This window comes from Hippopotamus amphibius, chromosome 12 (genome assembly GCF_030028045.1).
Source record: "Hippopotamus amphibius kiboko isolate mHipAmp2 chromosome 12, mHipAmp2.hap2, whole genome shotgun sequence".
Taxonomy (NCBI): domain Eukaryota; kingdom Metazoa; phylum Chordata; class Mammalia; order Artiodactyla; family Hippopotamidae; genus Hippopotamus; species Hippopotamus amphibius.
The window spans coordinates 54,145,753-54,169,912 of record NC_080197.1 but is presented as its reverse complement, the minus strand read 5'-3'; the positions used below and the strand labels follow the sequence as shown (position 1 = coordinate 54,169,912).

The following is a 24,160-nucleotide window of genomic DNA, read 5'->3' as shown; positions in this document are numbered from 1 at the left end:
ACATGGTGGCCATTGAGCTGGTGCCCTTTGTTCTAGTTATAGAATGGCTGGCTAACACTTTGCAACAAAATCCTTGAAATGGAACTGCTTCAGCAAATCTGAGGAAGAGTTACATATACACATGTTAGAAGCAGGAGCAGTAAGATTCTATGCATTCCAAACAAAACAAAACAAAACAAAAACAACCCAACCCACTCTAGGGGGCCCAGCTCTGTCAACTTTCCTTTCTTTGTCTAAAAGCTATTGGATAAAATTAACTACTTCATCTAGGCCTTATTCACAAAACATGAAATGATTAATCACCCTGTTAAAGAAACTGGGAATTGTAGAAGAGCTGCACAGTAAAATAAAGAACAAAGTTTAGTGCGCTAGAGCAGCATATGCCAACAAAACTTTCCATGATGGTGGAAATGTTCTGTATCTTCAAGGTCCAATTCTATAGCGACTAGTAGGGCTGGTGTGACTAAGGCAGGGAATTTTAAATTTAATTTAAATTAAGTCAATTTAACATGTGGCTAGTGGTTACCCTAATGAACAGCATGGAATTAGAGTAATCCTTTTAAAACATAAAATACATCATGTCACTCCTTAGCTCCAAGACTTCCAATGACTTCCCCTTCCATTCAGTATAAAGACCAAAGTGCTTCCAAAGGCCTAGAAGGCCCCCCACAACCCAGCTCTGGCAGTAAACACCCTCTCTCTCCAAATATCCTCAACTCTCTCCCTCTCTCTGCTCCAGTCACACTAACTTCCTTGTTGCCCCATAGGAGGCCAAGCACAGCCCCACCCTCCTCTGCCAGGGCACTTCTCTCAGCCTGAAGTGCCCTCCTCCCCGTATTCACAAGGGTCACTTCCTCACTTCCTTAAAGTCTTGTTAACAAAGTCTATAAGTGCCCAATTAAAAGAGTACTCCCACTCCATTTCCTTTCACCTTGCTCCATCCTCTTCCCGGATCAACGATGACCTTCCAACATATCAGACGAATTGCATATCTATTATGTTTTTGTCTATTGTTTGACCTCCTGCCCCCATCAGATTATGTCTGTCAACCGTAACAGTTTCTGTGTTTTGTTTACTTTTGACCCTTGTCACTAACTCTCATTCACTCAAATTCTTGGGTTTTTGTGTCTTATAAGAAACAGTTCGATGACCTTATAATAACATACACCAGCTTTAATTTACCTATGAAGTCCCAGATGAAGACGTTCTTGTGAAAGATGCGAGCAGATTTGAAGCCATGATGGAAAACTTGCTCAAGTGCCGCAACTAAGCCACTCTCTCCACACAGCAACACGGTGAGGCTTCCTCTCTGCGGAGCGCAACACACAGGGTCAGAGAGTAAGCTCCTGCACTGATGTTTAAGGAGACACTAGAGCAACAGGTGGGGAGGGGAGCTATGAGGCATGTTTTTGCAGCTATTACAAAGCCTACAAATGCAAATTAAAGCACCTTTTATGTATCATGTATAAAAGCAGCTCTAAAATCCTACCATATTAAGTTTTATAGCTCAGCATACCTCTTTTTCAGGTTTGTGAAAATGTTTCACGATATTGTTCACAGCTTCTCCAATTCCTTCTTGGATCTGTCCAGTGTTGGGTTCTAAAAAATAATGAATAATGGCTGAATTCTCATGCAAGGGAAAGAAACCAAAGTACTACAGGACATCAGCTGTGCCTGCCTGGGCAGGAAACATGTCACCAGAGCAGGCTGGCTTGTCAGGGCTCCATGAAACTTGCCTTGGCCACTCTGGCCAAGTAAGAGGCATATTGGCACAATGGAAAAGAATCCAAGAGACCCCCAAGACGCAAATCCCAGGCTTACTACTTGCAATCGATAACCTTGGTCAAACTGTCTACTTCCTTTGAGCTTGAGTTTCTTCAATCTAAAACAGGGAAAATATACACCTCCTGGGTCACCAGGAAAAGTGAATGAGATATTAGGTATATATCACCTGGCATGGTGTCTGCACAAAGTGCTAGCTAGTCCCCAGATCTAAGGCCAGAGGTGGGAAAGACCCACAGCATCATTCTCCAGGTTCCCCCTGGTCCCACCTACTTCTGAGTCCCTTAGCAGGCATAGACCAAGGCTTCTGGAGCTCTGAATGTCTAATTTGGAATTTGTGTTTTGCTGTTGTCTTGAAAGTAAAGGGTACATGTCTAAAGATGCCAGGCATGTGGGGACACCCTGCCTGAAGCCCAGAACTGCTTCTTTCTGGCTAGTCAGTCCACCTGGGCACTGTTTCATCCTCCCAGCCAGCACTTGCTTATTACCTACACCCTGCTCCTGAGGGAGAGCTTGGTGGGCTGCTTGAATGGAATCTAAAGCACCCGTGCCTCTCAAACCCCAAGGATAATTAAAAAAAAAAAGAAAAAAGGAGAAAAAGAAGGAAAAGAAAAAAAGGTGGTAAACAGGTTTCATCCATGGACAGAAGTAGGTAACAAGAAAAAAATTAAGTATTTGATCTTTTCTTGTAGTGATCAACCCAAACACATATCACATTATAAATGGCAAGCTATACAGTCTAGAATTTAAGACCTTTAAATTCATAGTGCTGCAGGATTTGTTGCATAAGACATTTTCCAGGTAAGACTCAAGCAAGTTTTTTCTAAACCAATGCATAAAAATTGTTAAAATGGAAACCTCTTATAATCGGACTGATACTGTGTCGTCTCCAGCTCCTAGAAATTTTTTTTAAAAATATTTATTTATTTATTTATTTGCCCGGGTTGTTAGTTGCGGCAGGCGGGCTCCTTAGTTGTGGCACGTGGGATCTAGTTCCCCGACCAGGGATCAAACCTGGGCCCCCATATTGGGAGTGCCGAGTCTTATCCACTGTGCCACCGGGGAATTCCCTGCCAGTAATTTTTTCACTTGTACATTTCTCTTTTAAACATGAAGATCTGTTTTGAAAGGTTTTGTTCATTTCAAACGAACCTCGTGCTGATCAGCATTACCTTGAAACTGATCTAAAATGTTTTCTAAATATCACCTCGCACACACTGTGAAAAAAACACGTTACCCATCTCTGAGTTTCAAGCTATGTAAATTTTTCTGCTTATTGAGAAAGTAAAGAAAATATGACCAGAAGTTGGGGATAAGGCCTCTCAAAACATTAATACCCCAATGAAATTGGACTGATTCACAAGTTATAATAATTTGGAAGGACTGAACTTAAATCCACTCTTTAATTTTAAATCCGCATGATCGAGGTATTACATACAATAAGTTCACCATTTTAAGTGTGTAATTTGATGAGTTTTAACAGATGTGTAGACCACGATCATAATACAGAAAATTCCCATCAGCCCAGTCACCCTGTTCCCCTTTTCAGTCAATCCCCCTCCCCAGCTCGTTACCCCTGTCAACTGCTGATCTGCTTTTCATCATTATTATACTGCCTTTTCTAGAATTTAATACGAATGGAATCCTATAGTGTCTGGTCCTTTGTGTCTGGTTTCTCTCACGTGGCATGATACTTCTGATTCATCCATGATGTTAGATACAGCAACAGTATTGCTGAATAGTATCCCATTGACTAGATATATCCCTATCTGCTTCTCCACTCATCAACTGGTGGACACTGGGGTTGTTTCCATTTTAGCTATTATGAAAAGAAATGCTAGCAACGAGACTTCCCTGGTGGCACAGTAGTTAAGAATCTGCCTGCCAATGCAGGGGACATGGGTTCCATCCCTGGTCCAGGAAGATCCTACAAGCCATGGAGCAACTAAGCCCATACACCACAACTACTAAGCCCGTACGCCACAACTACTGAAGCCCACACCTCTAGAGCCTGTGCTCTGCAACAAGAGAAGCCACTGCACTGAGAAGCCCAAGCACCGCAACGAAGAGCAGCCCTTGCTTGCCACAACTAGAGAAAGCCTGTGTGCAGCAATGTAGACCCAACACAGCCAAGCAAAAACAAAAACAAACAAACAAAAAGCTGCTAGCAATATTTGAGTACAAGTCTTAGTGTAGATATATGTATTAATTTCTCTTGGGTATATCTAGAGTGGGACTGCTGAGTCAAGTGTATAGTTAAATGTATATCTTTATAAGAAATTGCCAAATGGTTTTTCCTTTTGCATTCCCACTGGCAATCTATGAGCACTCCACTGTTCTCTATCCTCATTTTAGCTATTCTAGCGTGTGTGTCTTAAGTTTACTTCTGAAGGCAGAAAAGAATCATGAATAAAGGGAATCATTTAAGAAAGAATAAGGGAGATTTTTATGTCATTCTAATAGTTACTATATCACTACATACCAACAAATGGATACGGAACAATATCTACAGAAACCACTTTGTAGTTAACTAAGGACCTTTTAGGTACCTCTTATCTACTCAAGGTTATTACCTATAAACTGAAATAAAATCACTTCACTGATAAACTTCTGTGATTTTTCACTAAATCACACTGCCTCTTTATTAGTTTTCTGTGGTTCCTGTAATAGATAATCACAAATGTGGTAACTTAAAAAAGCAGGAATTTATTCTCTCACAATTCCAGAGGCAGAAGTCAGAAATCCATATCACCGGGCAGAACTCAAGCTGTGGACAGGGCTGCCCTTCCTCTGGAGGTTCACTGCAAGAAGCTGCTCCTTGCCTCTTCAAGTGCTGGTGGCTCTGGCATTCCTTGGCTTGTGGTCCCATCGCTCAATTTCTGCCTCCATCTTTCTACTGTCTTCTCCTCTGTGTGTGTCACATTTCTTTTTGCCTCCCTCTCATAAGAATACATGTGGACTTCCTAGGTGGCGCAGTGGTAAAGAATCTGCCTGCCAATGCAGGGAACACGGGTTCGAGCCCTGCCCTGGTAAGATTCCACATGCCACGGAGCAACTAAGCCCGTGTGCCACAACTATTGAGCCTGTGCTCTAGAGCCCATGAGCCACAACTACTGAGCCCATGTGCCACAACTATTGAAGCATACACGCCTAGGGCCCGTGCTCCACAAGAGAAGCCACTACAATGAGAAGCCCATGCACCACAATGAAGAGTAGCCCCCGCTCGCAGCAACTAGAGAAAGCCCATGTGCAGCAACGAAGACCCAATGCAGCCAATAAATAAATAAATAAATAAATAAATTTATTAAAAAAAAAAAAAAAAGAATACATGTGAATGGGGCTTCGCTGGTGGTGCAGTGGTTAAGAATCTGCCTGCCAATGCAGGGGACACAGGTTCAATCCCTGGTCTGGGAAGATCCCACATGCCGTGGAGCAACTAAGCCCGGGTGCCACAACTACTGAGCCCATGAGCCACAACGATTGAGCCCATATGCCACAACTACTGAAGCCCGCATGACTAGAACCTGTGCTCCACAACAAGAGAAGCCACTGCACTGAGAAGCCCGCGCACTGCAACAAAGAGTAGCCCCCGCTCTCTGAAACTACAGAAAGACAGTGCACAGCGATGAAGACTCAACGCAGCCAATAAATTAAAAATAAATAAATTAAGAAAAAAAAGAATACATGTGATTGCATGCAGGGCCCACCTGGATAATCCAGGATAATCTCCATCTCAAGATCCTTAGCTTACTCATATTTGCAAAGATTCTTTCTCTAAATAAAGTAACATTTACAGATCCTAGGGATTACAATCTGATACCTTTGGGAGACATTATTCAGCTTATTAAAGACCTCATTAGTATAAATTAGAAGTTTATTATACTATTAAAGATGGCATGTGAACATCATATCCTATCCACAGAATTCACTTTTTTATAGTATTTTGTCTTAACACTTCCACAGGACGTTGCTGGGGGTGGGTGGGGAGAGGAATTTTTTGGATTCTTCTTAGAAAAAGGGGCTCTGGATAACTAGATGTGGGAGTACTGTGACATACAACTGTCCTTACTCCTTCTTTAAGTTTCAGGCAAAATATTATTTATTCATACTTCCAGAGCTTAATAAAACAGAACCTGAAGTTTTTGTTGGATTTTAATATCTAAATTCTTCAGGCTTTTAATTATTTGTTAATGTCCTGCTTTATTTTTTCCCCTTTTTTCTCTCCCCACTCTTAACGCCTCTCTCTCCCATTAATTTCCCTCAGCTTTTTTGTTTTTAATCTCCTTACCATAATTCATTAATACAACAGTTTTCTATGAAATGGCCACATGATGCCTGCAACATCTGACACACTGGAAAACAAACAAAAAAAACAACTATTTACTGGCAGCTTTTCCTGTCAGTGAAGTGATGCTTAGCCTCCTGGCCGTGGTGGGTGACTTCTGCTGGGGGGGCGTCCGACACTGCTTCACTAGATCCTCATCGGCTGCTGATGTCATCAGTTCTCCAATGAGAATTCTCTCCAGGCTTCCGTCATCAATGCCCTTCCCCAGCCAGCGCCCGCATGGGAACCTGGCAGGACAGCAACAAACTTCAGAATCCCAATATCTTAGGAGCTTTAATCAGAATTTTAAAGTGGCACCATGGCTGAAGCCTGTGGGTTGTTTTTTTCATTATGAAAAATTTCAAACACATAAAAAAGTAGAAAAGTATAATAGACACACATATTCTTCTGACTTAGACATAACATTCTGCTGTATGCTTCATTTCTACTTTTTGTTAAAAGTATTTCAAAGTAAATTACAAACATCAGGACATTTTACTGCTGATCACTTCAGTATGCGTCTCTGGAAAATAAAGACATTCTCTCTTATATAGCCATAAATTGTTATCACCAAATGAAAATAATTCTAATATTTTCTGCTACCTTGTCTATATTAAAATTCTGTGGTTAGCTTCCACAAGAATAGCTTCAAACTAGACGTTACTGTGGGAGTTAAGTTACAGGAGAAAGAAGGAGACTGTTCTCAGAGAGGTGTGCTGCTGCAGCCAGGAGCATCCAGAAGAGCCTTTCCTCTTACTCACATTATTTTAAACTTCTTTTTTTTTCTTTTTTTGTCAGAGTTCCACCAATCTTTGTCAACATTTATGGACTAAGCATTAGCAGCAAACACAATCAGTTTTTTTTTTCATGTTGACAGCAAATTAATAATTTATTTTTTTTTTAAAGAACTTTTATTGAGATATAATTGACATACGATATTTAAAGTGTACAAATGCATATATTTAAAGTGTACAACTTGATATTTTTTTCTTGTTAGTAATGTATATGTGGCAATTCCAATCTCCCACTTCATCCCACCCCAAACGCGACCCCCTTCCCCCCTTGGTGTCCATATGTTTGTTCTCTACATCTGTGTCTCTACATCTGCCTTGCAAACCGGTTGATCTGTACCATTTTTCTAGATTCTGCATATATGTGTTAATATACGATGTTTGTTTTTCTCTTTCTGACTTACTTCACTCTGTATGACAGTCTCTAGGTCCCACAATCAGTTTTTTAAAAGTATTTTGGGGATAATTTTGTATTTGGAACAAAATAATAGAATTTTATTATTACATAAACAAAAACAAAACAAAACAACTCAAAAAACTAAACTAAAATTCAGAGGGGTGGGGGAAAGCTTTAGAATGAAAACAATTCTCAAACTTTTTCTTGTCTAAAGAGTCTTAAAAGAAGTCTGAGCTCCCAAGGACATTTACTTACCTGTATGTATGTCCTGTGATTTCATTTCTGACCATGACACAATCCACTAGCCACTTGGCTAACAGCCCTGAGTTATCGTGACCAATCTGAACAGTAGTCAGCTTCCCCAGGTTCTGGCACTGTAGGGACAGGACCATAGTTACTCAGTACCCGATCCCTTCCCATTACCTCTCAGCTTTAGCAGTGGCCCCACGGCTCTACCCAATTTAACAGTGCAGGGGACCCTCTCTGCATAATGTGTTCTGCTGTGCACTAGAGAAAAACATTCACATCTAATAGAGCCCTTCTAATGAGACAGGAGACACAAGAACATTAACTATCAAATAAGAGGGACTGCACAACACCCTAGAGTAGAGATATAAAACAGGAACTTGAAGAACACTGGGGAAAGAACAATGATTTCTAACTGGAGAACCCAGAAACATCACAGTCAGTGATTTGTGCCTTTGAAGGATGAGAAGAATTCCAAGAAGCGGGAAAAGGATGCTATTTAGATTTAGTTACAGAGAGGTCAGGAAAACGATTACAGATATAAAAAAATTACCAACATGACTATTTTCCTGCTTCTAATAAAATAGTAAGGCAGAACTGACTCCAAACCTCACCTAGAAGTCTTCGAAGCTATTGTTATCAGCGTCCTTCCTGACCCTTTGTGGACAAGCATAAAAGAAAGCAACGACAACAGGAATGGTGAAAATAAATGTCAACTAAATTCTGACTTTTAAATTCTGATAAAAGATCATAGACCCCAGCTGACTATGTACAGTTGGGAACATCAGAGCTATGAGCTCTCAACGCCCTGATGTCTCTGAATCACAGTGATCTACGTGAGGGAGGGTGGCACCTTGAATTAGCTGTGGCAGCAGAGATGGAAAGAAGTAGGCAGATGTGAGAGTCTGACAACAGCAATGATGCGATGTACAATGCAGTTTATGTTCTGTACTTGGTAGTCAAAAAAAGCCAAGGATTTTAATCTTTTATATACAAATGGCTGTGAGCCCCCTGATAGTGTCAAAATAACCTCTTGGGCAGTATTATGACTCTGAGTGGAAACTGCTATTCCTAGACCCCAAGAAACAAGAGAACAGGACATTCAGTTAGTACCACTTCCCTCCTGAAACAAGAACAGGTGTTTGTCTTCTTCCTCCATGCCAGGATCAACCAGCATGTGGGCTCAAAAGTATGGGAATACTTCACCAGGTAAGACCTGAAAACTGACTACCATAGTGAAAAGTTTATTTTTGCAAAATCACTTTATAAATATCACCATATGGTCTAAAAGCCAAAACTATCGCTAGCAGCTCCCCTGTCCCTTTGTCCAGCGTCAGGCGGGGTGAATTTGGTTTGGAAGAGAACCACTGTGGGGACAGCATTTACTTGAACGTTCTCTATTTGTCAGGTTTGCTAGGCACTGGGAGTTACGGAATAGGTCCTGGCAAAACCCCAAAGTGCACCATCGCAAGTAGAAAAATAGAGCTTAACAATTAAAATAACAATGAAAACACAAAACAAACTCACGTGTTCAAGACAACGTTAGGCATATAATCCCCAAAATGACCCTGAAGGCTTAATTACTCTTTTATATTATTTGACTCAAGGAGAAATGAAAACGTGAAACTGGATCGTTGTGTAGAATCACGTATGACACTTTGTGCTAAGAAAGGCATTAGCTGAACTTACTTCGAAAGTCATTTCGAGGAGGTTTTTGGGAATCTGCATTACTCCCGTGTCTCCTAGTTCTCCCGAAACGCAGATCCAAGGGTTCGAGGTGATGATCGCATTGCTCAGCTTTTTGATGGGAATGATCACTGACCTATATGGAATCACTGAACGAAAAATGCTGAAATTACTACAAAATTACAGCAAAATTCTCTTGATAATAAAACACATATATTAAGAACTCTGCTGGCTTTCACAGATAATTTGCTTTTAAATGACCTATCCAGATGTACTTAAACAAAAAGATGAGATCATAACCAACACCAGTCCAGAAAGATGAGGTCCGGTTTATAAGCCACAAGTCCCAATATGTGTGGTGGTTTCCACACATATTGTATATATGGCCTACTTATCATCACCACTACATTTATAAACAATGTCAGGCATTATTAGCACCATAATACCTGAGCAACATACACAGTGACTGTGCTAGTATTTTCATTGCTTTCATGTTTTTACCAATTTAGTTCCAAAACTGAGTATAAATGAACACGGTTACTGGTATGGTATCATATTAAAAAAGGTGGCAGATGACTTCTTGGATAGTATCCTCTTGTTGCTGATTTTCTTGGGCAATCCTTTAAAGCACTGCACTTCAGCACCTTCCCATCCCAGTTTTATAGTCCAATATGCAAAGCTGAGAATAATAAACAACAGCACCTCCATTCTGGATGTAACATGAAGTCTATAAACTACAACTTGGAAAGGTGACTTACGTGCAAGAGGTGCCCCAGGGAAAGACTCCATATACAGAAAGGGATCTCTAGGAACCGTTCCCCTTCTGAAGGCTCTTCAAAAGGCACACCACTAGATGTCACTGTCCTATCACCGTCCTTTGCTCCAATGTGGAAACCACAATGTTAGGCATCATACTACCTCCATTTCCTTTAAAAATGGGGATGCTCAAACACACTAGCATATTTTTATCTCTCAGAGCCACACTTTTTTTTTTTTTAAAGCAGAGTAGAATCAATATTTTGGTCTGTGTTCTCAGGAATTCTGTTCATTCAGTCACAAGAGAGCTATTAGAAAGCCCTCCTTGAAAGAACTACACATAGAATTAAAAATATTTACTGGACAAGAAGTTCAGATACAGCCTCACACAGGAGCTCACGTTTCAATGTGCTCTTAGATGAGCAAAACGAATGGGATAAATGGTTCATTTCCCTAACTCTACACAGACGATTTTCTTTCTGTCCTTTTATTTTGGCTGAAGGAAAGGAAAATGTCAGAGAGAAGGCCATACTTTCATGGTTTAGTAATCATGAGAATCAAATGATTTTTGAAACTGAAAGCAGAAGAGGTTAGTGCAAGACGTTATTTTAGGTGGCAGAAGCTACTCTCATTTCTTTCACTTACAGGAACAGAAAAGCTGCAGAAAAAGGCCTGTTTAGGGTCAGCAGTTCTGTGGCTGCAAAGGGCTCACAGCAATGACTTCATAAAGTAGAAAAAGAGTAATATTATTAAACTCAGAATATTTATTTCATAAAGTATTTAAATTCCTCTAATTGAAAGAGTTACTCAGGGACTTCCCTGGTGGCGCAGTGGTTAAGAATCCATCTGCCAATGCAGGGGACACGGGTTCAATCCCTGGTCCAGAAAAATCCCACATGCCGTGAAGCAACTAAGCCCGTGAGCCACAATTTCTGAGCCCACGTGCCACAACTACCGAAGCCCACGCGCCTAGAGCCTGTGCTCTGCAACAAGAAAAGCCACCGAGACGTGAAGCCCGAGCACCGCAACGAAGAGTAGCCCCTGCTTGTCGCAACCAGAGAAAGCCTGTGCACAGCAGTGAAGACCCAACACAGCCAAAAATAAATAAACAAATTTAATTTTTAAAAAAAGAAAAGTTACTCAGATGAAGAGAAATCCGCATATATGGGAAGGAACTTAGGAGTCCTAACTCTATCTGCTATTTCTTCTCTTTTAAAACTATATAAAACCTTAGCTTCTAATAAACTAATAGTAGCTTGAAAGATAATACAGGTGGGCCCAATAACCACTTCAACTCCATTTTCCCTTGTCTGCCTCTACCAGAGACTTGGAAGGCCAAAACCTACACAATTCTGCCCAGTGAAATACTGGTGATATTTATTGAGATTTCTTACAAAACTATGTTTTTCTGGCACAGATTCTGACCCCTTTTCCTCGGCGCTCCTTCCCTCTTTGGGCTGGAGGGCAGACTGAGAATAGCCACCTTGTGACCATGAGGCGATTAGTACACACTGATAACTGCCAAAGAGCCTGGGTTGGTGACAGCACTACCTCGAGACTTCTCACCGTGTAAGAAAAATAAAACTCCCGATTTGTTTAAACCACTATTTCCAAGCTTCTGATGCTTGTAGGCTGAAGATAATTCTTGATACAAGTAAAATCTCCCCAAAATAGTGAAGGGGACCCACTGCAACAGAATAAATGCTATAATTCAGTGTACCAAAAACGTATCTCCAATCAGCACTTCCTCCATCTATAGACCTACAACATCCAGCAAGATCCTGAAGTCTTTCTGAATCATCAAAGTTTAATGATGTTCAGTTACAGAAGTTTATCATACACTGATTTTTGAATTTATGTGTTTCAGAAAAGATATTGGAATATTTGTTTAATAAAACATTCCTCTTTACATCCATCCCATTCCCTACTGCAGATTTGATTTCCTGGGAAGCAGACTCAGTCAGAAATTAGCACGCAGAATGTGAGGAAGAAAGCAGGATGGGCTGAGGCAGAAACTGAGCTCTGATGCCATGAGGCCGCAGTTGACCCCACAGTGAGTTCAGGGACAGCCCGTGGATCAGGCAGGGGTGCTGGCTGCTCTGGTAGGAGGGACAGCCTCGGGTGCGGTAGTTTTCCTTGGTGAGACACTCCACACAGAAGCTGACAGCTGAGGGTGGTCTTCCGGCAGCACCTCCGGCTGCGGGGGCATAACCTTCATTCCTAAATGGTGGCGGGGGGGGGGGGGGGGGGGGATGTCGCAGTGTCTGACTCACTGTACTGTGATATATCTCATCTCAAAATATAAATGCTTATTCCATTAGTCATCTGAGCAACTCTTCACTTAGCAGTCCATTCTCCAGACTTACTGATAGTGGTGAACACACTGGTGAAGCAGAAATAGTCCACAGCATTGAGGGAAAGAAGATGGTAAAGAAACTGCTCTCTCTCTTCTTCACAACGTAGAAAAGCGTAACGTTTATAAAGCTTCCTAGGAAAGGGTAAGACAACAACAAAATAATAGTATAGTATATTTTCCATTATGTCTTCTGCTAAAAATAAACATTTCCACTTAGACAAACTATGGGTAGAAACTTTAATCTAGAAAGAACAGACAATTCACAAAAATGAACATATATACAGTCAATAACACATTTTAACCTACTTAGTAATTAAAGAAACAACCTCCTGTGAGTCCCTTTTGTCTATCAAAGTAATAAAGATTTAAAAGGGATGACCAGTGCTGATGGGGGTGTCAGGAGGGCGGGGGGTTGGCAATGAATAATAGAAAGTGGAACTGAAAATTTCAGAAAAACAATTTGTTGGTAATAATTATTTTAAACCAATCATATTCTTTGACTCATTAATTTTACTTTAAGGGCTCAATGCTAGGGATATAATATGAAATGCGGGCAAAGATTTACTCACAAATGTCCACTTGAATATTATTTGTAAAAGTAAAAATATATCATGGTATACCCACTAAAAATAAAATTTAGGAAGAGTTTTAACAATAACAAAGCTAGTACTCCCCAAAATAATTTTTTATTAAGCACTTACATTTAAGCATTTTCCAAGTATTTTAAAATTATTAATATATTTAATCCTCATGACCACGTATGAGGTAAGTCTATTAGCATCCTCCTTTTACAGATGAGGAAAACAGAGACACAGTGAATTTAGGCATCTTGTCTAAGGCCATTCAAATAATGAACAGTAAAGGCAGTATTTGAACACATGCATTCAGATTTCAGAGGCCAAACGTTTATGATATAGAAAATGTTATGGTATGATATTAAGCCAGAACAAGGAAGATGCTGAACTGCAAATGTAGTATAATCTTAACTAAGAGAACATGCATAGAATAAAGTACAGTAGAAAACATGTGAAATACTTTGCAGTCACCTGTACGTATTGACAGTAAGATTCTAAATGATTATCACTTTCTTCTTTGTACCTTGGCCACAAAGGGCAGCTGACTTACGGGTGGGGACAAGGTAAAGGGCAGCTGACTTACGGGTGGGGACAAGGTAAAGGGCAGCTGACTTATGGGTGGGGACAAGGTAAAGGGCAGCTGACTTATGGGTGGGGACAAGGTAAAGGGCAGCTGACTTATGGGTGGGGACAAGGTGTGGGGAGAGTACTCAGTTTTAAGAAAACAAGGTCAAGTTCATAGGCTGTACTTCACATCACGCACTCTTTATAAAACCTATTCTTTGGACATTAAGACTCATCCTAAAATGCTCCAGGGAGTAACTAACCCAACAGTGCTATGTACAAATGCAAAATCACGAAAAGAACTGGGTTATCGTGGGATTCCAACACTGTCGAGTTTGAGGTCTCTGTTGAATTCTTTGCACACCTTTGCTCTACAGAACTCCAAGTCCTCGACCTTCAAATTAGTTCTGCTATACATATTAGCTGAATGCTGCACTTCATCCAAGATTTTTTGATGGGATAAAGGGAAACTATCAAAACAGTTAACAATTAACTAGTATGCACTTGATTGGTTTCCCGGCTCTAAACTACTAAATGTAAGTATTAGCAAGACTCTCAGAGAAGCCCTTTACTATGGACCTTTTATTTTTTTGCTACTCCTGGTTTTGTTGTGATCTTTACAATATAAGGTTTACATAAATTCAACCCATCTTTTGGATGTTACTGTCAGCCTGTGGAACTACTTAGCTTTTTTTCTGAACAGAGTAGCACAATGTGCCCTTGGCTATCAATTTGTACCCTCCCAGACAGACTCAAACAGGAGGTCATGACACAGAAGCATATGCCTGGTAGAAAGGAAGAGTTTGTGTGCACAGGAGTCAGCAACTCATGCTGAAGAAGCCAGCTTGTCAGCCTATGCGATTTATTTTGTAAGCACACAGGTCATAGACACAGAAATGCCTCAAGAGGCCATCTCTTACTTTGTGAGCAGTTGGTTAGAGAGCAACTGCTTGAGATGCTGGGACAAGAGCTTCTTTTCTAGAGACAATCTTATCCACGCTCGAGCTCGTCCGACATCAGTCTTGATCTCACTCATGCTTTGAATATGCCTAAAGAACAGTAAAACAGCAAAGATGTAAATCCTAAGGCTAACCTTGAACTGGAAAAGAACTGAAGAGTTATAGCACTCTGCACAGAAAAGTTATTTTATACTTACAGGAAGCAACACACAACACACAATTTATGTTGATTAAACTTCAAGTGTTCCCTCTGAATCATGAAATTAGTCCCACATCAGAATTATCATTACAACACGAGCACAGAGGCAACATCCTAAGATAAAGCATTTAATACTCATCCACTCTTTCAGGTTTTATTATGTTCTTGTTTCAGGCTCATAGATACCTATAAAATGGCACTTAGTTATTCTTGGCCCTTGGAAAAAATAAGTAATAAAACAGGCTGAATATCCCAGTTCTTAATCAAGATAGTTGCTCTACAGTTTAACTAGGTATCTGCTACAACTTCAATCCACTGAATCATTTTTCAAATTGGCCTGACAACATATGGAAAATATGAAATCTCATTTTCCATGGCATTAGAAGACAAGCTGTACTATACTAATACATTCAAAATTCTTAAAAATTTGAAAGACTTGGAAAATTGTGTGGCCACAAACAAACTGTGTGGTCAACCCCCAAATGAATGTTACACAGATGTATAAACTAGCATTCTGTGTAGAAGCTGATACCATATCCAGCAGGACTGAATTTATCTTCCTCATGATTCCCCTCCTAAGCGGAAAGGAGGATTGAGCAGGAAGGACAAGCCTAAGGGAAAAGGTCATTATAGAACCCCTACAGTGAGTCACTGAAAAGTCTTTGTGACTGTGACCCACAATCCCTTCCTTTGATTTTTTTTTTTAATGTACAGAATGACTCATCTCAGCTGTAATAAATATTGCAACAAACCCTTCTCTCTGATGATTCCAAGCATTCAGAATAAGGAATATCCTCCCCATAAAACACACATTCTCCCCCTCCCCAGTTTTATTGAGATATAACTGACACACGGCACTCTATAAGTTTAAGGTGCGCAACACGATGATTTGACTTTTATATAGATCATGAAATGATTATCGCAATAGGTCTAGTGAACATCTATCATCTCACATATATACATTAAAGAAAAAAATTTTTTTCCTTGTGATGAGAACTTTTAGGATTTACTCTCTTAACAACTTTTACTCATAACGTACAGCAGTGTTATCTTGGTATGTTGTACATTACGTCCCTAGTACTTACTTAAAATTCACAGTTTATACCTTTTGACTACCTTCATATGATTCTCCATCACCCTGCCTCTGGTGGTCACAAATCTGGTCTCTTTTTCTCTGAGTTGGTTGGCTTGTTAATTCCTGCTACACAACACAGTGATGCAATCAATGTTTGTATACATTTCAAATGATCACCATGTAAGTCTAGCTGTCATCTGTCACCAAAGATATTCATAGTTACTGTCTATATTCTCCACACCGTACATGTCATACCTGTGACTGATTTATTCTGCAACTGAAAGTGAGTACCTCAATCTCTGTCATTTATTTCTCTCCTCTCCTCAACCCCCTTCCCTCTAGCAACCACCTGTTTGCTTTCTGTATCTATGACTGTTTCTGTTTGATTATGTTTGTTCATTTAAAAAAAAAATTTTCCACATACAAGTGAAATCACGCAGGATTTGTCTTTCTCTGTCTTATTCCACGTAGCAGGATACCCTCTAGGTCTGTCCATGTTGCCACACACACACATTCTTTCTTTTTTCATCTCCTTTTCTCCTTCCCTCTTCAATCCCTGGATGTAAAGGTTTCGGCCCTCCATCCAGAGGGCTGATGTATGATCAAACACTTTTTTTTTCTGTTTGCTGACTTAATGACAGGGGACTGGGGTGGGGCACCCCACCTGCTGCTTCTCACTTTCCAGTGGGGAGGGGAACGTGCAAGGAACCCAAGACATGGGGGTGGCTGGGCAGCCCGAGCTCCCTTCCAGTGGGTGACCAGGAACGTCGAGTGGCACCGAGGCTGCTGCAGACGCGCCTGCCCCCTTCCTCACACGTTCCGAGGGGCTTGCCCACAGCCAGTGGGGGTGTGGGCTGGCCACTGGCCCACTGAGGACTATCACTGCCCCTCCTGTGGCCCCTAACTCCAGGCCTCTGGAAGGAGCCAGGACAGGTAAGAGCCACTCTTCCTCCTTCCGCTGGGGCGCCGTCCTGTGGACAGAAGCTGGCTCAGTGGTGGCTGGGGTTGGTCACAGCGCGACTCTCCAGTGTTCAGTGGTTGAGGAATGTAGCTGGGCCCAAGGCAGCAGTAACACAGGGTGGCCTGGGCCCAGGGCCGGTACTGTGGGGCTGAGGTTTATGGCCCCGAAGTCCTGACGTGGGGTCAGATGGTGCGAAGGACAGAGAGACGGGGCCAAGTTGGGTGGGGGTGGGGAGCAGGCGCTCAGGGCTCAGAGCTTGTGAGAGTTCACCCTTGTACTGGAAGCACAGTTTCTTCATCAGCTCACCTGCCTCTGCAGGGCCTCAGCTGCCGCAGACGTAAGGGACAGGCTGGGGCTCCTCGCATTCGGCCTGGTGCAGCAGCAGTGTGAAGATGCACCAGGGCTGCTGGAGTGCGTCACCGCGCACCGAGTGCATCTGGCTCCCACAGAAGATGTCCAGGAGGAGGCACTCCTATGCACTGGGGAGCTTCACGTTCTTCTATCTGTTGCCACAGATCAGGTCCAGCTCCGGTCCTCAGGGCTGAAGAACATGCCAGGCCTCTTGGGCATCCTCTTGGTGTACGTGGCCTCACTGGGCTGCACGCGGATCACCAGCTCCTTGCCCTTGCACCGCTGCTGGAAGATGTCACCGGCCACACCTTGGAACGGCAAACACACCTCGGCCTTGTGCTTGTTCAGGGCTTTGCACAGCGTACGACGATGAGGGGCGCCCTGTCCCACCCCTCGTTCCCCACGCAGAGGACGAGAGCGGCAAAGGTGGCCATGGTGGACCCGCGGGGCGCCACGGGATCGTCCAGGTACCCTTTGGTGGCCTCACCTTCTCTGCTGGGGTTCCCCACGTATTGGCCCAGGACCACATGGCTCACCTGCACCTCTGAGATACATTTCAACACCTTGACCTTCTCATCACAGACGTCATCTGAGTCGGTGGAGACGGGCTTCTTCATGGCCACCAGACACAGCATCTGCAGGATATGATTCTGCATCAGATCCCAGATGACCCCAAATTCACTGAAGTGGCCCCAGAGGCCCTCAGTGCCAAAGGGCTCCTCGAAGGTGAGGATGATGCGGGCGACGTCACAGTTCAGGTGGGGCTGAAGATCCTGCTGGCAAACCTCAGCGCCATGAGGTTCTGGACCATCTCCTTGCCCATGTGGTAGTCGATGCGGCAGATCTGGTCCTCGCGGAACAGGGGGGAAATGTGGCTGGACAGCTGGCTGGAACTCTGCAGGTCCCTCCGAAAGGGCTTCCCCACGATGATACCGTTCCAGCCTATCTGGCTCGTGGATGTTCTTGGTGACGACCTCATAGATGTGGGGGGCAAGGCCAGGCAGCAAAGGTGGAGGGCGTTCATGCGGCTGTTCAGGTGCTCACAGGAGACCACGTCATCACACTGGCGGTCATGGTGGAGTTGCGGGCAAGGAACTACTCCAGCTTGGGCTTCTCCTCTGGGGTAGCTTTGATGAATGGCTCGCTCCACTTGCAGATGTCGGCCACTGTGAGGTGGGAGCAGGCGTAGCCCACAATGAAGGTATCTTCTGGCAAAAAGCCATCCTGGAAGAGCCACCAGATGGTGAGGCAGATCCTCCTCTTGGCCAGGTTGCCATGATGATGCAGATGTGTGTATCAGACTGAGGGAAGGAAGCGCTTTGGTACAGCTCTTCCTGCAGTAGCGCCCACACCTGGGTCCAGCTCAGAGCCACCAGCTCTGCATGACGCTCTTGGCACTGGCTGCCCGGCCACGGTTCCCGTGGTCCCCAGCACCACGGTTCCATGTCCTGGATGCCTGGTGAGTCCTCGTGCATCTCCATACTGTTTGCGTGTGTCCCCATTCCCGATCCCACCCGGCCCCTGCGCTGTGGCTTTCTCGCCTACCCTGGGCAGAAGGGCTCCATTTCTGCAGCGTGGTCACGCCCCTTGACCCCATTTGTAGGCAGGCCTTCTGCAGCACCCCCCCGCCCCACCTCGCCATGGGTCACCTGCTCAGGTCAAACTAGCCCCATGAGGCAGGCTCTCTGTGGCTCCTCCCCCAGCATGGGCAGGGTGGCTAGGCTAGCTGCTCAGGCTTCCGGTCTGGGGCAGCCTCCCTGGCATCTGATCAAACACTTGATAAACAAAATGTAAAGCGTTACCACATCACATAAGTGAGGCTTAAAGAGATGGCTTAAAAACAAGTCAGAATGAGGAGATAAAAGAAAATTCTGTTGCCATTTTCATGTATAACCAACCTCACCTCGAAGAATTTTTTTTCAGAAATTATAACAGACAATTTATCTTCAAAGCACTAATACCATTACGCACGGTCGAGAATGGAGAAAGCTGGCGTCAGGTGAGCCCCACTTAGACCCTGGTTCTGGTGGCGGCAGCAGTGGTGGGCACTGGACCACCCACGTGGGCTCTTCCAGGATGAGCCTAGGAAACAGCGCTGGCTGCTCCTCAACTACCGACACTGCCCAAATGATGACAGAGCTGACTAAAAGCAACAAGGGGGAAACGTTCAGGTATTTACCACTTAAAGTTCCACAGTATTTACAAGGTCCCCCCATGAGCACAGTGCCAGGTTACAGCTCCCATGATCCAGGAATACCAAGCTGATCAAAGTGTATCCACCAGAAATGAATCTATATGAGGTTTGGTAAGGTCTTATGTTGTATAATCTTTCCCTAAGTATTCTTCCTACTCTAAAACAGTAAAATCTACTGAAATTAGTTTTATGCTGGCCTTAAACAAGTATCTGGAGACATGATACATGAATGTCAAAACGGGAAATAATTATAATTTGAAAAAACAATGTTATGTTAAAGGAAAATGGGAAGGATTGGAATTTATAAAGTGAAACCTATTTTATTTAGATGGCTATCAGCATTCCCATCATAAAAATGTTTGTACTAGGTTTTTTTTTTTTTTTTTTTTTTTTTTTTTTTTTTTGGGCTGTTGTTTGTTTGGCAGGAGGCATGGGAGTCAGGAGATGAGGCCACCAGATTCTTCTTTCTCAAGCCCCTTGTTCACCAGCACCAGGGAAATTACTCTGCCTAAAAGACTGCCTCCTATTGTAATTCCTTTGTTCCAGAATCTTCAAAAGCTCACAGGATATAGCCTGAAGGCCCACTACCCCTTAGCCTCAACACATTTTCCTATTTAAAACATTCTATTCCAAGCAGCTAACTTGTAAGACTCTATATTTTATTACCTGAAGTACTTACTCTCTTCTAGCTTCCTTATTTGATTCTATGCATGTTTGAAATCCCAGCTTCTTCTATAAAGCTTTCCTTGACCATGACAGCTTTCAATGACCTCTACAGCCATTTATGAAATTTGTGAAATTCTATAGTCTGACGTGCATTAATCGTGCACTACTACTTTTATCCTTTTCTCTTGGTACAGATGCTTCTCAGCATGACAAAAGCTCCCTGACAATGCGGAGCCCAATGCGTCTTACTAGCCTTGCATCCTTCTTTGTTCCCCATGGGGCCTGGTGTATATTAGAAGCTAAGAAAACCTCTGTTGCTTTGTAAGTCTAGATCTAATTTTATGCTTTAAAACACTTTATATGTGTTGTGCTATCAAACTTTAACTCCTTTTTAATTGGAATAATTTATTATAGATAATTATAATGGCATTCAGCATAATATTATAAAAGTATTACTTCTAAAATAGATCCTGTTAATTCACAGAAAAGCATACATGGTATGGCTTAAATAACTTATTTATTTGAATTGTTTCCAACCCTGGTATGAAGCTTTCTAATTTTTGTGTATTCTGTCTTCTCTGACTGTCACACTAACTAGTGACATTATTTCACATCAAAATGAGAATGCTGAGATTCATCGAGACTGAGTGATCCACCCAACATCACAGAAACTACATATTATTCTAGAGATGCCACTCATTTCTTCCTGCTACTCACCTTCTTGGAGAAGCTCTCCTTCTACAGACCCAGCAGAGCCAGAAGAAACTACTCCATATGCCACCATGACCGGGGCTCCCTATTCCTCAGCTAGAGCTGAATAGCTAAGCAGCATCTGTCTCATCTAAGCTGAGCCAATCAGATTTCCTCCCGGAAACTGGAAATGAGCACCCCGAAAAACCAAGTTAGTTTTTGTTGAATGCTTAAAGTAAGAAGGGATGTTAAGGCCACGGCTTGGGAGAACATGTTCACAGTAAAGCAGAAGAGGAGGGAAAGGGACTGAGGGGAGGAGAAGCAGCAGGAGTGGAGGGAAAAGCAGAGACACGTTGCTTCTACTGAGATGGAGAGTAACCTCGGACAAAACCATTTCCAATCCAGCCACAGTTCTTGTGCTTGGATTCTGGAAAACACCCTCATGTATCTCCCATAAATCCTACTCTCTGCTGAAGCTAGTCTGAACGGGCTTCTGTTCCCTGAAACTGAATGATTCCTAAGAGTGGCAGCAACTAAATTTGAATCCACATTTTCTGAGTCCAAAACCAATGAAACCCAATAATATTTATTAGAGAAATTAAGGAATTAGCCAATTTTAGTTTGAGCCCACATTCTGTACAGTCATAAAAATTTCTCAAAATATTCCTTCCTAGGGTAACAAAATCAATCAGGACTATTTAACTTTAGTGTAGAATAAAGCCGGATGCTCACAAGCTCATATAAACACATTATTTATAAAAAGATAAAGTGACTCAAGAAATTTACTCTCATCCTTATATGTAAACCAAGTATTTGTAGGATTTACTCAGACATCCTGTTCATTTGTTTACATATTCAGAATATCTAAATTTGGATTACAGTACTCACAATCTCCTTGATCTTGTAATGTCTACTATGCCCCTCATTATTAATTACATTTTGTCATTAAGAATAAAAGTTGGTTTGAATGGCTAGGTAATATATGCACAACTACTCTGGAAAGAAATTGGTAATAATGGTAACAGCACGGTAATACTCCTCTTTTATATGTAGGTAACCTGTACAATTATTAACATTTACTGTCCCGAACCTTTCTCTTCGGAGGAAAAGAATCCTTCTACCACTGACAGCATGGTGATACTTGGCACCCATGAAGGTCCTGGGGAGTTGTCAGAGACACTAAGATAAAGGGGACAGCCGTCCTGGGCTCATGCCAGCTGCTGAGAAATCTGGTACCAAGACCTTTGACAACTATGAGGACTCAAAGTCTCTAAACTGCCAATGTCTTTGCCTCAAGAGAGAAATTTGGGAGACAAGGAAGTACTGTCAGGGTATATGCCCAACAGAGAGCGTGAACTCAGAGATCTATGCTACCTCATCTTTAAAAAACAAGCTTTTGTTTAAGCATCCAGAATGAAAGAAATCAAAGTTTAGAATATAACTTGGATGTTTCTCTTTAAGGAAAAGCATCCACACTAACTACCGCAGTGGCGACTAGGGATTACAATGGAGTACTTGCCAAGAACTTGGAAACAGAAATAAGCCCGTCTGCTGAGAGTTAAAGTAAACGTATCATGAATGAGAACAACAATACATATGAAGTCATCATAAAGAGGCAGAATGAAGCAGAAAAGAGGGAGAGAGAACCATGCGCAGTGTTTCTGCAGGGCTTCCTGACATCACATCAGTCCCTCAGCATGAGGATCAATGGTGGAGCTGGGTGATCAGGCGACAACATCTCTGCTCCGGAGGACAGCAGGCGGCCTTCTGATTCTGATCTAGCTTCCAGCAGAGCCTATCCTTATCAGTGAAAGAATATCGAGTCCTCTGGTTAAGGAAATAATAAATTGGCTTCACTGGCTTCCCGTGAGCATGCCCTTACCTGGTCATAGATGACTAGACAAGAGTGGACAGATGACCCAAGTCCAGCCTATTATTTTTCCATCTCTCTTAGGTATCTGAAGTAAGTCTCTTGGTTAGTAGGAGTATCTTAGAGTCTGATTACATTTTGGTTTACTAATGATTTGGTTTCTGATCTTAATTTTTTTTTTTTTTTAGGGACACGGGCTTAGTTGCTCCGTGGCATGTGGATTCTTCCCAGGGCAGGGCTCGAACCCGTGTCCCCTGCATTGGCAGGCGGATTCTTTACCACTGCGCCACCTAGGAAGTCCATGGTTTCTGATCTTATAAAGCTGAAGACTCTGGCACAAGGACTATGAAGACCAAGAAAGAGTTCTGCTATGCATGCCATAAAAAACAGGAAGGTCACACATATTAGGATGGCTACTGCCAGGAAGAAGACAAAGTAACAGCTGTTGGTAAGGATGTGGAGAAACTGGAACACTCGTGCACTCCTTGTGGGCACGTAAAATGGTGACAGCCATTATGGAAAACAGTATGGTCGTTTCTCAAAAATTTAAACATAAAATTACTGTATGATCAAGCAATTCCATTTCTGGGTACATTCCCAAAAGAACTAAAGCAGGGACTCAAACAGATATTTGTACACTCACATTCATAGCAGCGCTATTCACAGCAGCCAGAAGGTGGAAACAACCCAAATGTCCATCGGTGGATGAATGGATAAACAAAATGTGGTACATACAGATATCGGAACACTACTCAGCCTTAGAAAGTAAGGAAATTCTGATATATGCTGTAACACGGATGAACCTCAAAAATATTACGCTAAGCGAAATGAACTAGACACAAAAAGCATGATTCCACTTATATAAGGTACCTAGAACAGTCAAATTCATAGTGACAGAAATAGAACAGTGGTTACCAAGGGCTTGAGGAGCTATTGTTTAATGGGTACAGAGTTTCAGTTTGGGTTGACAATAGGTTCTGGAGATGGATAGTGGTAGTGGTTATACTACAATGCAAACTTACCTAATGCCACTGACAATACACATAACAATGGTTAAAATGGTAAAGTTCTCTCTCTCTCTCTATATATATATATATTTCTTTTTTTACCCCATTTTTTAAAAAAGCCATAGAAAAATGTCAGTGGTAGAATCTAGGTTGTGGGTATATGGATCCATTCACTGTAAAATCTTTTGACTTTGCTGTATGTTTAAAATTTTCAATAATAAAATTTTAGGGGAAAACCCTAGGAAGTCAGCTTGTCTTTTCTCAGCAATGCTTTTCTACCTTACTATACACCTTTGAAAGCAACTGACCCATTAAGTTTCATTAAAAGCACCTATCTGGGGCTTCCCTAGTAGCACAGCGGTTAAGAATCCACCTGCCAATGCAGGGGACACATGTTCAATCCCTGGTCCAGGAAGATCCCACATGCCTCGGAGCTACTAAGCCCGTGTGCCACAACTACTGAGCCTGCGTTTTAGAGCCCATGAGCCACAACTAATGAGGCCATGAGCCACAACTACTGAAGCCCTCGTGCCTAGAGCCTGTGCTCTGCAGCAAGAGAAGCCACCGCAATGAGAAGCCTGTGGCACCACAATGAAGAGTAGCCCCCCTCACCACAACTAGAGAAAGCCTGCACACAGCAATGAAGACCCAACACAGCAAATAAATAAAAGAAAGAAAGAAAGAAAGAAAGAAAGAAAGAAAAAGGAAAAA

The 24,160-nt window shown here is 42.4% G+C and overlaps 1 protein-coding gene and 1 pseudogene across 1 annotated transcript in view; both read right to left on the bottom strand.

Moving 5' to 3' along the window:
* DENND5B (DENN domain containing 5B) overlaps window positions 1–24,160 on the bottom strand; it is a 97,425-nt gene that overhangs the window by 2,883 nt on the left and 70,382 nt on the right. Inside the window, exons 12-18 of the mRNA XM_057702125.1 lie at window positions 14,398–14,526; window positions 12,349–12,470; window positions 9,230–9,375; window positions 7,550–7,668; window positions 6,167–6,354; window positions 1,517–1,599; window positions 1,183–1,309 (exon numbers count right to left, since the gene is read on the bottom strand). Coding sequence (XP_057558108.1) covers window positions 1,183–1,309; window positions 1,517–1,599; window positions 6,167–6,354; window positions 7,550–7,668; window positions 9,230–9,375; window positions 12,349–12,470; window positions 14,398–14,526 — 914 coding nt within the window. The remainder of the gene's footprint in view (window positions 1–1,182; window positions 1,310–1,516; window positions 1,600–6,166; window positions 6,355–7,549; window positions 7,669–9,229; window positions 9,376–12,348; window positions 12,471–14,397; window positions 14,527–24,160) is intronic.
* Window positions 16,742–18,524, bottom strand: LOC130832989 (glucose-6-phosphate 1-dehydrogenase-like; annotated as a pseudogene).